General features: G+C 40.6%; 1 protein-coding gene across 1 annotated transcript in view; it reads right to left on the bottom strand.

The window, feature by feature from the left end:
• LOC109854464 overlaps positions 1-5,816 on the bottom strand; it is a 91,016-nt gene extending 85,200 nt beyond the window's left edge. The window contains exons 1-4 of the mRNA XM_020427566.1: positions 5,690-5,816; positions 5,474-5,535; positions 4,531-4,917; positions 3,685-3,834 (exon numbers count right to left, since the gene is read on the bottom strand). Coding sequence (XP_020283155.1) covers positions 3,685-3,834; positions 4,531-4,917; positions 5,474-5,535; positions 5,690-5,816 — 726 coding nt within the window. The remainder of the gene's footprint in view (positions 1-3,684; positions 3,835-4,530; positions 4,918-5,473; positions 5,536-5,689) is intronic.
• Positions 5,817-12,739: the final 6,923 nt, after the last annotated feature.

Genomic DNA, 12,739 nt, shown 5'->3' with positions numbered 1-12,739 from the left:
TAAGTTTGCCCGCGGAGGTGTCTTGTCGAGATTGTCGCGAATAGAATCATGCAAGCTGTGTCCTCGCTTCCTCACCTCGCTTCGCCGCGCCGTTGAACCTCTTTGCATATACATTCTGTAAGATTACTTTGTGCGGTTTACACCCAACCCGTCCCTCCAACCCGACCGTCCTTCAGCACAGCACGCTGCGCTTCGAGCCCTCGCCTCCTTTCGTTGCCGAGAGGCAAACTACCCTCCAAGTTTCACCCAAGGTCCCTAATGTATGCGGAACTATACGGCAGAAATTCCAAGTTCGGCATGGCCGTGTTAGGCGCCTTTACGATGAGTTTCCACCCTCTCGTTCTCTCTTTCCCAACGTCGCGCTTCGCGCTGCACGGAAGGGACGACCGCTCAACCGACAAGACTCGCCCCCTCCGTTATAAGAGGCGAACACGCGTGATCCTAATTAGAACGCGTCCTCGAGGTGCCGAAGTAAAAGCGAGCTTCTTGTTAGACGTCTCGACGAAAGCGCCGTCGGCATTCGCGCGCACATGTACGCGAGATGCGCATACATGTATGTAAGCGAGGTGCACTTTCGAGATGCTCTCGTAAAAGGACTCTTGTTATTATTACTTCTTATTTTTTGAACATTTCTACGTGAATGTCGCTCTTATTTTTTTTTATATTATCTTTTATTTTCTGCGATAATTAATAATAAAAGTACACGAGCGTGAGTGAAATCGATATTACGAAACAAGCTGTTACTACACAGTAGCAGATCCTAGAACGTCTCTCTCTCTCTCTCTCTCTCTCTCGCTACACGGAGGTATAACACATCATTATTATTCTCGTATCATAGAGAGACGTTTCACACAAAGTAAGAAGTTGAAGTAACCGCGAGAATTCTCACGGGAGGGCATGACAGATAATGTCTTCTTCTGCCACCCGCGTTTATATTTCCATAGAAAAGAAGCTGCCTTCGTTGTCGGAAAAACATAATGCTTACAAATGGCCACATTAGTCGTGTATTACATTGATGTAACATATCACGGAGCGCTAACAAGCGATTAAATATATTTGTCTAAAAAAATGTTTGTTTTGTTTGAACGCTTAAATTGAAATGAAAAAAGAAACATTTTTAAAATTAAAACAAATTTTCTATATAAATAAAATGTGCAACAAACAATTTATTCGAATTAATTGTATATCAATTGTGTATTTGAAATGTTTAGATAGTCCAGCTACTTGTTTGCATTCAATTTTTCTATTACCACTGCTTTTCCTGTCGTAAATTATTATTACGGCAAACCCCGTCACGCATTCATTGACTCGTAATCGAACCGTTCGAAGAAAATATGATAGAAAACTAACGTGAAGTGTGTTGACGCGGCAATTTGTCGGCAAACGGCGCGGCACGCGACACCGCGCTAGACGAAACGGTCATTAGGGATGCAAAGGACAGAATGGCGCGGCTACGTTGCATGATAATTACTGTAAAGAAAGCCCGACGAGGCGGGACTCCGTAGGCTTTCCGGGAGATTACAGGATGTCCGGAGGCGAGAGGATTCTCCCTGCATGGACTGAAAACCCTTTCCGCGCTTACAAGCAATAAAAATTAACGGTCCGCCCGGTCAAATCGCATATGAAAGGCGACCCGCCAGGACCGAACTATGTCGCGTGAGTAATACATAATTATCACGGGCTATTCAACGTGTATATGTCGCAATAAAGTTTCTTTGTAAAAAAATGCTTGTAGAAAAAAATATGTCAAATTCACCCACGACTTTTACCATTGTATCTAAATAACATTTGCTTATTAAAAAAATCTCAATCTTACAAAGCCAAAATATTTCGGCGAGTAGTGGATAAAGTTTTACCCTGACTAAGGTGCACAGCTAAAGTTATGTGTTGTGTTTTTGTTTTTAAATTTTAATTTGAATCTTCTCATGACAATGAGTTTTATATCATACGTTTTACATCATTTGACTTTGGCTATTAGAACTGATTACTGTTCATTAAAAAATATAAAATCTTTGGCTTAATATTATATAAAATTGATAAAAACCGCATCTCCTAAGTCGAAACGTTTGTTATTATATCTTTGAACATAAAAACTTACAACACACAACTAATTGCGCTCCCACTAGTCTTCTCTTTCACTCAATTTAGAAAATATTGCACTTATAATCAAATATATTAATTTTGTTACTTCGTTATTTATCTAAAATATGAAAAATAATGTAATATTAAAAATAATTTTAAAGCCGTCTCATTTTGAAAGATACAATAAATAAAAAAAAAAAATCACCATCGCATGCGAATCGAAAAACATTTCTGACGGCTTTTTCAAACTCTTGTTCCAAAAAGGATTAATAAATTAGTCCTACTAATATATCAATAGTTAATACACGTCGAAATATATTCAAGTTATCATAAACGAAAGCCGGGAATATTTTCGTTTATTAAAAATTCTATATTCAAATATTGTGAGGAAAAGTGAGGATATCTGGCAGTCCATTGTGTTACATAGTCAAAGAAGAGAATAATCTGATGTATAATCGACCGGAAGAAGCGTAGAATCGCTTCCTTCCTCCTTCGCGGAATATTTTAACCGGTCGGCATCTTTAATCGCGGGGCCCGATAAATATATCAAAATTACGATAGAGGAGAGAATCAACCACGTAAAAAATAAGCCCCCCCCTCCCCCCCCACATCCTGCCAGTATTCTGTGCAACTTTGTTGATCGTGGCAGAAAAAAAGGTTGTTCCTCGTTCCTCTCCTGTGAGATCTCGAGATCCTTCTTTCTCTACTTTTAATTTTCAGGCGCGGCTAATTATGATTTACGGCAACATCGGTGCAACATCCTGATCGCTACGCGAGATACCGCCCGCAGGATATTCAAATGCGATGAATATTACTCGTCGCGATAAACGACGCACGAACGACGAGAGAAACTGAGAAAAAGAGAGAGAGAAGATTGAAGAGAGGAGAGTTCGAGTAAGAGAGAATCGTCGCGAGCGCGCGTATAAAGGATGCGGAGAAAGGATTCCTAGTAGCCTACTCGGTATGCACGATGGGCAGTCAGCCTTGTACATACCGCATCCTTCCTCCCACCGCCCTAAACGATGTATAGACGATACTCGCGCGTGGATCGTTCCTCATGCCGAATCGCTCGCCTCGAGTATTTAAAGCCCGGCGAAATAATTCAATACAGAATCTAAACGTTCCCGCATGTGTTTGAAAAACGTATAAGCGACAATATCACAACAACGATATATCTCCCTGAATTCCTTTCAACTTCGGTGAAACAATAAAAGCCGAGAATGACTAATGTAGTTCGACTTTGCTCAAGACACAATGAATAGTAATAAATTTCTCTTCGGGCAGTTATTCTTTAAAATTCTATTATTTTTTTCGTGAAATCGTTCACAAAAAACGTAATATATTATTTAGTTTCATTCAAGAATAAAATATTGTTCAGAAACTTTAAAAAAAGATATTCTTCTAAATTCTTTGTCTTATCTTGAGTTTTGAAAATCAAATCATGTATCTTTACATGTTTGTCGGTCTATATATTATGTCAGTTACCGTAAATTTATAACTAGTATTATAGAGAAAGATATATTATATCAGTTGCCGTAAATTTATACATATCAGCTTGTAAAAAAAAAAAAAAAAAAAAAAACAGATGTATACATTACTTACTTTTTCAGTTCGCTTTCTAACAGAGGTAGTCGTCTCGGTGGGTCTAGCGGGAAGGTCGGTTTCACTGGCCATGCGATTGAAACGTTGCATCCGCTCGCGAACGCTGAGCTGTTCGGCCGAGGAATTTGTTGTCGTGGCTGTTTCATCTTCCTGTAATTTAACAAGTTCAAATGCCGAAATCAATTCTTTCGCTAGTACAGGCGATCTATGGTCGCTCACCACGAAACGCTTCATATACTACGAGCGACTATTGTCGTCCGATAACACTTGCTTATTTTGAAAGAGTAGATATTTAACGACGATTAATGATATTAAATACAAGTGTGTTTTATTCATAATATATTTGTTTTTCTGTTTTTCTTTTGATTATCATAACCTAATAATAATCGATGTATTCGCGCGGTAAATATGTATATCTTTATAGAGTACAAGCGGTGGTGTACCGACAACTAGTTCCGCAAAAATTCCGTAGCAAAAGAGTTAATTAGACTTTTGCAATTGATACTTAATTATGTGTAATAAATGATATAAATGTTGAGATAATAAAAATAAAGAAAACAAATAACTATAAATTAAAAGAAAAAAGATCTCTTGAGAGATATTTATATTAATAATACTAGAAATTATTTTTTTAATATTCTAAAAAAAAAAACAATATATCTAACGTAATAATTATTAACTTTCTCAAGTTTTCAACATTTCTTTCAAGCACGTTGTATACAATTGCACATGACACGTTATTTCCGCGTTGCGCCACAAGTGCGACACTATGATATCGATAAAAATTGCCAGCATCTGCAGTAATGTCTCGAGAAAATGTTTTATGTGTATAAAAAACGATCTTACCTTTATAACGGCTTCCGAGGAGCTTCCTCTGTTTTTGTCGATGTTTTCCTTGTTCTCCGTCTTCAGCTTGTCCTGGCTTTTGCGACGCGGTGGAACGGGTGGCGACGACATTGTCTCGTAAGATTCCGAACTATCATTATTTTGACTATTCTCACGGCCAGAAGAATTTGATACCGTAATCTCAAGGCCGGTCTGAGTATTGTTTACAGACGGCGAAGACGGACTGAGAGGCGCGGGAGGTGGCGGCCGGTAAGGTGGGGGTTCACGCAATGGAGAAACTGGCATAGCTAGATCGGGGGTGGCAACAGAGGATCCTACTTGATGAGGAGACGAAAGATCTAAGAAAGGTTTCCGATATTTATACCGAAGAACCAAGTATCTTTCACCCTGTCAAGGAATATTCACAATTTGAGATCACTACGAGTGTCAGTGATTCGACAGAAGCGACAGAACTCTTAACCCGTTAAGTTTCTCTTTTCTTAATGCATTAATTAGAAAAAATATCAACAAAACTTCTGAATGTTAGTTATAAAAGTTGTTTTTGTTTTTACATATTTCGCATATTTTTCGAGAATTTCTTTTACAAATCCACTTCAATCATAACGTATTTGCGAGCATATATTACTTATTTGTTTTTATTTTTTGATTACTTAGGTATTCGTTTATTTTTTGTTCGTTCAAATAAGTATTTACTTCCCTTTAAATTGCAAAACTCCACATTCTCAAAAATTATTTATAAGCCTGGTGTCTATGCGTATATTGTTATAATGTTTAGTATTAAAATGAAGAGAACGTGGATCTTTAAACTACACGGACTTTCGTTCGGAATTTTTCTGACCGCGCACCTCTCCAGCTGATCACGAGCGGAGCCGGCAACGTCGCCAAACGCGCAACAAGTCGCTCCTGTCAAGACGGAAAAAAACTCCAAGGAGCCATAACCTACCTCCTCGTTCTTTATGGTGGCCAAAGTGTTGACGTATTCCTTAAACCGATTCCTCGCCTCGACTGTAACGCACAAATCATACATCGCACCGTAAATATTTACAGCAGCTTGATCAGACCGTTGTACGTGTTTACATTCACGTACGCGAATTTGAGGTCACGCCTCGCGCAACGGGACAACAACGAGCACGCGCGACACGTCATAAATTTAACCCACCTCGTGTCTCCGGGTCCGTCAAGAATCGCCTGAAATGCTTCACCAGGTCGTGATTGCGCGCCGTACCTCCATTTTCCAGCAAATAATTACGAATCTCCTCGAGAGACAGCTCACTGGGCGTCGCCATCTTGGCACAACTATGACCGATGCGTCAGAGCCGCGAACGGTGGTGCGCGAAGCGGAAAACAACCTGTCGATAAGAACGAACGCTGTAATCCATCGAGAGCGAGGGAACGTCGTCGATTTGAAACGATATCGAATCTATTAATCTCTCTCTATATAAAAATAAGAATCACTATTTATCTATCTCTTTTTATATTCTAAACAGAAACGTATCAAATACAAAATATTCGAAATATAATGTAACAGTGACGCTTACTGTATCGCGCTCTAATCGTCATCGTACTTTTATACATTAACGTTTCCTGTGCGCAAGAGCCAAGTGATACTCACTACTACGTGAGTCAACACAAACACAGTCTGCACATAAGTACGTAATTTATGTTTTTATAATAATTATTACTTTTTTTGGGTAGAAGTCTTTAATACAGGGTGTTCCGCAACTCACGATCGTAATATAGGCCATCTAATAGGTCACTTTTAAACGCTTCTAATTTAAAAACTATTATAGCTTCGATAGTATGATATTAAAAGTTTTGTCTTAAAATTCAGAAATACGTCATTTCAATTACGCTCGTGAGTTGCGGGACATCCTCTATATGCTATTTATCTGTAAGAGGTCAAAAAAAGAACAAAAAACTTCATAAATATTATTTAGCCTACTTGCGCTACTGGCAATGTAAATAAAAAATAGCGCATATGCGTAACGCGCATCTGTTTTTTTGTTTGTGACTCTCATAGTACCTAAAGTCACTTCCAGTGTTTATCGTGTCGCGCTCTGTGCCGTTTGATTCGTTCCAAGTTTTCTCGTGTTTTTGCGTCGAAAGTGAGTGAATATTAAATCGAATAATTAAATAAAGCATCAATTAGTACGCGCGACTAACAGTCTTTGGTTTTTATTCGGTTGAGAGAAAGAAGAAGAATCTCGACATACACGCCATAAACATGGTAAGTTTTATTTATCAAAGTTAATTGTGTATTTACTCGTTCAATCGAACATTGGCGGTGTCAGATAATTCTTCAGATTTTTGAGACAATTGTTTGACTAATAATTACTCGCTTCTTGCGTGATATCTGAAGTATTTTGTGCTTTTGCGATTATATTTCAAGTCGCAAGTCATATTCCGCGTTATATCGCGTAAGTCGATGTGCAGTCAATATAAAATTAACGTTTGCATAAATTTTTTACGACTTATATTTTGTTGTGTTGCACTTACTTACAAATATCCATATATTTCTGTTAAATATATAATATACACGTTGTGAAAATAGCTGTTCTCTCTTTTAATATTCACTAAAAAAAAAAAAATAATAATTGAATTATATAAAATCCGATATATAGAACTTAATAGAACTGAAGTGTTGATTTTCGAAAGCACTGAACGCTCTGCTAAAACGTTATCCCGCGGATTTGCGGAATTCGAACGACGATCTCGTTTTATCGACCGGATTAAATATCGTATTTTAAACGCGTCGGCACATATTAATGGAGGCGGGTATAACATCGGAGCGCATTTAGCGCTTTTCCGCGCCGTAAGCTCTTTACGATCGGATCAAAACGGGACGACACGCTCTTCAAGCGAAAACCTTTTTTTACCAGACGTTCAGGCGAAATCGTAATCTGTCCCTGCCACTGTTGGCGCGAGGCACCGCGCGTCCGGAACACGCGCCTCTATATTTATTCAACGACCAATTAGTAACCGACGCGATAAATTCTGGCTTAATTTACGGTCGACCATAATTTTCCTTGTACCTTTGTAAAACTGTTTAAGAGAAAATAAGAGAGTCGTGTGAAAGAGACTCTTCCGCGTTTTTTTTTACTTTTTATTCAAACGCGCAATCGTGTTTATTCAAGAATGCTAATGAAAAATGAGGGATAACTTTCACGAAAGAAATAACACAATGAACACTAATATATACATATATATGTACATGTTCTGTTGCAACAAAAACACACAGTGAATATTATTATATATTCACTGCATCATTATTATATCTCATTTGCACACATATTACAATGTAGCTACCATAAAATTAAGGAATATGTATTCGCGAAGAGGTTAAAAAACTATTACAGCGCACGTTCGTATACACGACGAGCTCTCGTTAGCCGGTACTACAATCACGCGTCTGTAACACACCGCGGTTCTTATTAACAGTAGCTCATAATTAAGAAAACGACCTTGCTAATCACCCTCGATGTGTAGAAATACACGTAATCCAAAAGAGAAGGAACAGGGCGCGAGAGAGTGCTAGAGGGCTAGAGGTGTGCGTGCAGCACGACAGGGCACTGCGCGCGTATGTGTATCCGTGGACCGGAAGTGAGGCGGTACCTTTGTAATTAAACCCCCTTTATCGGCGATATTCTAATGAAACGACGAGTAATGATCGGCCGCAACCCGCATTGGCGCGTTGCAACAGTCGCACGAACATTCTTATTTTTTTCTCCGATACAGATATCTCTTTTTTGTGTCTCTCTCTCTCTCTCCAAAAAAAAGTAAATCCATATTAAATTTAAACTCAAGCGTAAAAACAAAACTTTTCTCTAATTACATTAATTACATTACTGTCAAATACTTAAAATAATTTAATCGTTGTTAAAAAGTTTATAAAGTAAAAAAGTAAATTTTGAAAGCTGATCAAAGAGAGAAACAAGTTGAAGAAAAGATGCGAAGACTGTAAGTAATTTCTCAGAAAGTGCACGTAACCTTTTGTCGCGAACTGTATGTACGTACATATACATCCGTGATCTGCGCGCCGACGGCGCGGTAGCTCCACACACGCGGAGCACAAACCGGCACTCGACACAATTCCGCAGACTCGGCGGGATTGATGCACGAGATTGGGCGCAGGATGTAGGTATTCCCGCGGACAAAATGCGCGCCGCCGGGGTCGAGGGCCCTGGGGGCGAGGTGACTGCGAAGAACGAGCGGCTGCGGGAACGAGGACAAAGGATCGCGTCGACGCCCCGCCGGCCCCGTAGGTGCATCTACGATATCATCTACTCGTGTTCCTCCACGTTATGCTTATGCGCGCGTGCATATGTAAGAGATGTGCGCCGGTCGCGCTGTCGCTGCGCTTTATCCGTCCGGCGTGCAAACTGCACGAGCCTCCCATTCCCTTTCTCTCTTTCTCTCTTTCTCTGTGTGTGATCTACCGCTCAAGATTCCGAGGAAGAGCGGCGACAATCCTCTTGCCGACTTCCCGCGTTGATTTTCTGCCTGTCGCCGGCTGCCGCTTATTTGCGTTTGCGCGAGAAATAACGGGAAAAGCAGCTCGCGGCTGGAACCCGAGGCTTGTTTGCGCGCAATTTGTACCTCTCCGCGAGTATGGAGATAGGCGACCTCTCGGCGGAATTTTCAACGAGCGTATACGGATTCCGATATTCTTCTGACACGCAAAAGTGATATTTACATTTGCTCGCGCGACGTAAACCCGATGATTGAGACCAGAGATACGTGTTTCGAAACGAATGTTTAACTCATCGAAAAAAATTATACCCCTGTCTCGATACTCGCTTACGACTATATCCGCTCGCTCGGAGCAACAACACGGAGACACGATTGCTCGAAAATGCGAAATACTCCAAAACGAGAGAGTCCCGTTGAAATACTTAACGACAAGGAAGTTCGTGTAGCTCGCACGAAGTAGCACGCGAGGGACAAGCAGCACGGACGTTGTGTCGTTGCACGTGGCTGTCGTATTTCTTACGCGCCACCGTGAGTCGCTTTGTTCTCCGACAAACGTAAACAAGACTTCTTTTGCGAAATGTCGGGAGGTCCTTATACCTTCGGGAACTTGCCCCATAAATGCCGACGAGGGTACTCCGAGCATTAGCGCAGTGCCGCCCTGCTTTTTGTACGCCAAGATTCCGCAGCACTTTAGACTCCCGCGCGCGTGCAATGCAAAGTCTATTTTACGAGAAAGAGAGTGCGCAAAAAGAAAGAAACGAACGAACAGTTTTTATTATAACATTTACTGCATTACTGTTAGTATAATATTTTTTAATTCGAATTTGTATGTGTGTGTATTAACTTACACATTTAAAAAATATAATTTGCACGCATATCCACCGTTTGTGGCTCTTAAGATAATCTTTATTTCTTTCCAAGGTTGATACTAAAAAAAACTTTTTATGAATATATATTTTTAAAATATTTAAACATTTAAAATACTTTACACAATTGAAGACACTATTGAACTTTCTTTTATATGTTAGTAAAAATTCAAGCGGAGAACGATTGACGATTCAGTAAACGGGAAATGCGTTTTCTTGGTCAGTGATTCCTAAAATTGCGCTGCAATGGAAAACATCGTTTCTCATTCGCGGACAGTGAATAACGTCGTCTCGCAAACAGTAAATTCGTGCCGGACCCGACGTCGTGCTTATAGCGCACGCTCTATCGCTTCTCGCCATATAAAGCGACGATAGGGTCGCGGGGGCAATATATACGTCCAGCAGAAACGACGTATATATTCGTTCGTAATTGGAGCACGGCGCTCCGGCGAATCGGTCGCGATATAAAACAAACCGTATAAAGATCGTACTTTGGCCGGTTTTTGCTCACGGTTTTTAGCAGTCGTACCTCCGGTGGTCTCGTTAGACAGACGATGGGAGGTCCGAAAGAAATCCGCCGATGTGACTGCGATACAGGTCCGCATTTATTCCGCGTATCAGAAAACAGAATCATAGATCCTAATCTTTCTTTTTTTCCTCTATCTATCTATCTATCTATCTATCTATCTATTTATCTATCTCTTTTTTTCTTTCGTTTTTTTTTATAAGAGTATCAAACCATCAGTAAACGTTAAATGATCACACACAAACTTCTTGCTAAATGCTTGTACGAAATATCCAGCAATCATTTCCGTATTTATGACGCGTCAGATTATTAACTATATTTTAGAATAAAAGTGACATAATTTGCGACTTGAAATAATACATGACACCTCTAAATGAATACTCAGAAAAGACTAATTATGTCGGATGAGAAGTGTTAAAGGCTTGCAGATGGGGCACAGCTGAGGACACATAATATCAGGAACGTAAAGTATTTCGTCGGACGATGTCGTGGGCTCCTAATGAATCAAAGGGGACTAAAAATGCGAAGACTCTTGCTGTTAAAGAAAGGAGGCGCAGGAGCTATCGGGCCGCACAATCTAGTCTACCGACTACCGTTTACCAGCCAGGTATTAGACGTTGTCAGGTGCTCGCCCGTATACATCACGCTCCATGTACGTACGCACGCACGCACGCACGCACGTACAAACGCACGCACGCACGCACGCATGCACGCACGCGAAGAAAACGGGCAAAGACACTCGAAGGGAGTCCCGTATGTATATTTGGCTTTCCCACAGTTTTTGCGCTCGATCTTTGCTACCCCGCGCGGCCTCACGCCGGCGTTTGCCGACGGAAGCCATCGCGAACTTCAAAGATTCGCGATCGGGAGGCTTCGAGTGGTATCGGCATATTATCACGGCGCGTACCTAGCCAGAGGCCGACATGTCCTCGGCAGCATCCTCGCAGCGTGGCGGCTCCGCGCGTGCACACAAAGTCGAGGACTCGGCCAACACTCCAACGTCAGCGCGTTTATGGTAGAGACCCGACGGCCAGAACAAAGTGCATCTTGCCGATGCGACTAATGGCAGTCTTGTTTTACGCTCGGCGTACAGAGTCGTGTACGAGCGCGACAAAAATCGTTTGCACATGACTCAAAATCTTATTATCCCGAGATGTGTGTCAACCTTGCAAATCAACAATACCCCTGACGCATTTAATTTTCTTTCTCGCCACTCCCCTAATAGAAAATTTTGAATTTTGCACAAGAGAACCTCATATCTCTGATCATTTCTACTTCATTTTGTACTCGTCGATTATTTTTAAAAACCTCTCCATGTTCGTGCAGCCTCTCTCTTTCTCTCTCTCTCTCTGTCGATAGAATTAATTTTCAGCGCAGTTTTGCCCGATGACATTTATTGACTGACGTTTATTGATAACGAATTTCGATGCTGCTATGCGCGTTCTGGTAACGTTTCGTTCCGCGTAATTTCGCGATATCCAATAATTGCCGCGCGGCCGATCGTTCAAGATTCAATCGCCAAGTAAAGTATCAATATGAGAGCATTCAAACCGGATTGGTAAATTACAAACGTTTATATGACTCGATCAATCATCGGCCTCGACGCGAGAACAGGTCGTGTGTGTTGCATGAAACTGCGCCACGCGGTGATAACGACTGGCAAGTGTCGAGTATTAGTAACATTTTAAGCGTACGTCAGTCAGTATATCGGAGCAACGGGGAATTAAAATGAAAGCGAGAAGTATGTATGCAGTACAAAAAAAAAAAAAAAAAAAAACGGTAACCGAACAATCGTCAGGCTGAATCAATGGAAGGGCTCGCCGTGCCAGAGAGGGGTCCAAAGTACTATCAACGAATCGTGTCGCTGTCAGTAACGACGCATTAACGCATTCATATCGCATTCCAACCCTTCGTTCGTTCGATTACATCCTGCTCACATCCTGTACACGTAGCCGTGTACTCGTTTAACCCCCGTAGGTATCTGGGCGCACTTTTTCTTTGTTATCCGCTTGGTAAGACACGCGTGTAAAATCGTACAAAAATATTCGCGATCGAAACTGATACTGAAAGCAACATACTGATCGTTACATAACTTTGTGGAAATGTTCTCGTTTAAAACGTTACACAACGACGGTTCTTCTTCCATTTTATTCTGCATTTTGCGAATTTAAATTTTTATTTAAATGAAATACCTTTTCGTTTGATTTCTGTCTCCCTATCACATTTGAAAGATTCGGATGTAAAATAAGATAACTGACTTTTTTTCAAACGTATTATATTTCGATAAGATAAAAAAAAGATAAGTTTTGTTTTTCAGCAATATATATTTGCAATTTGTTTTACCATA

Source organism: Pseudomyrmex gracilis, unplaced genomic scaffold (assembly GCF_002006095.1).
Source record: "Pseudomyrmex gracilis isolate BER0280 unplaced genomic scaffold, ASM200609v1 scaffold_67, whole genome shotgun sequence".
In the NCBI taxonomy this organism is placed as follows: domain Eukaryota; kingdom Metazoa; phylum Arthropoda; class Insecta; order Hymenoptera; family Formicidae; genus Pseudomyrmex; species Pseudomyrmex gracilis.
This window is presented reverse-complemented; position numbering and strand designations above follow the sequence as displayed.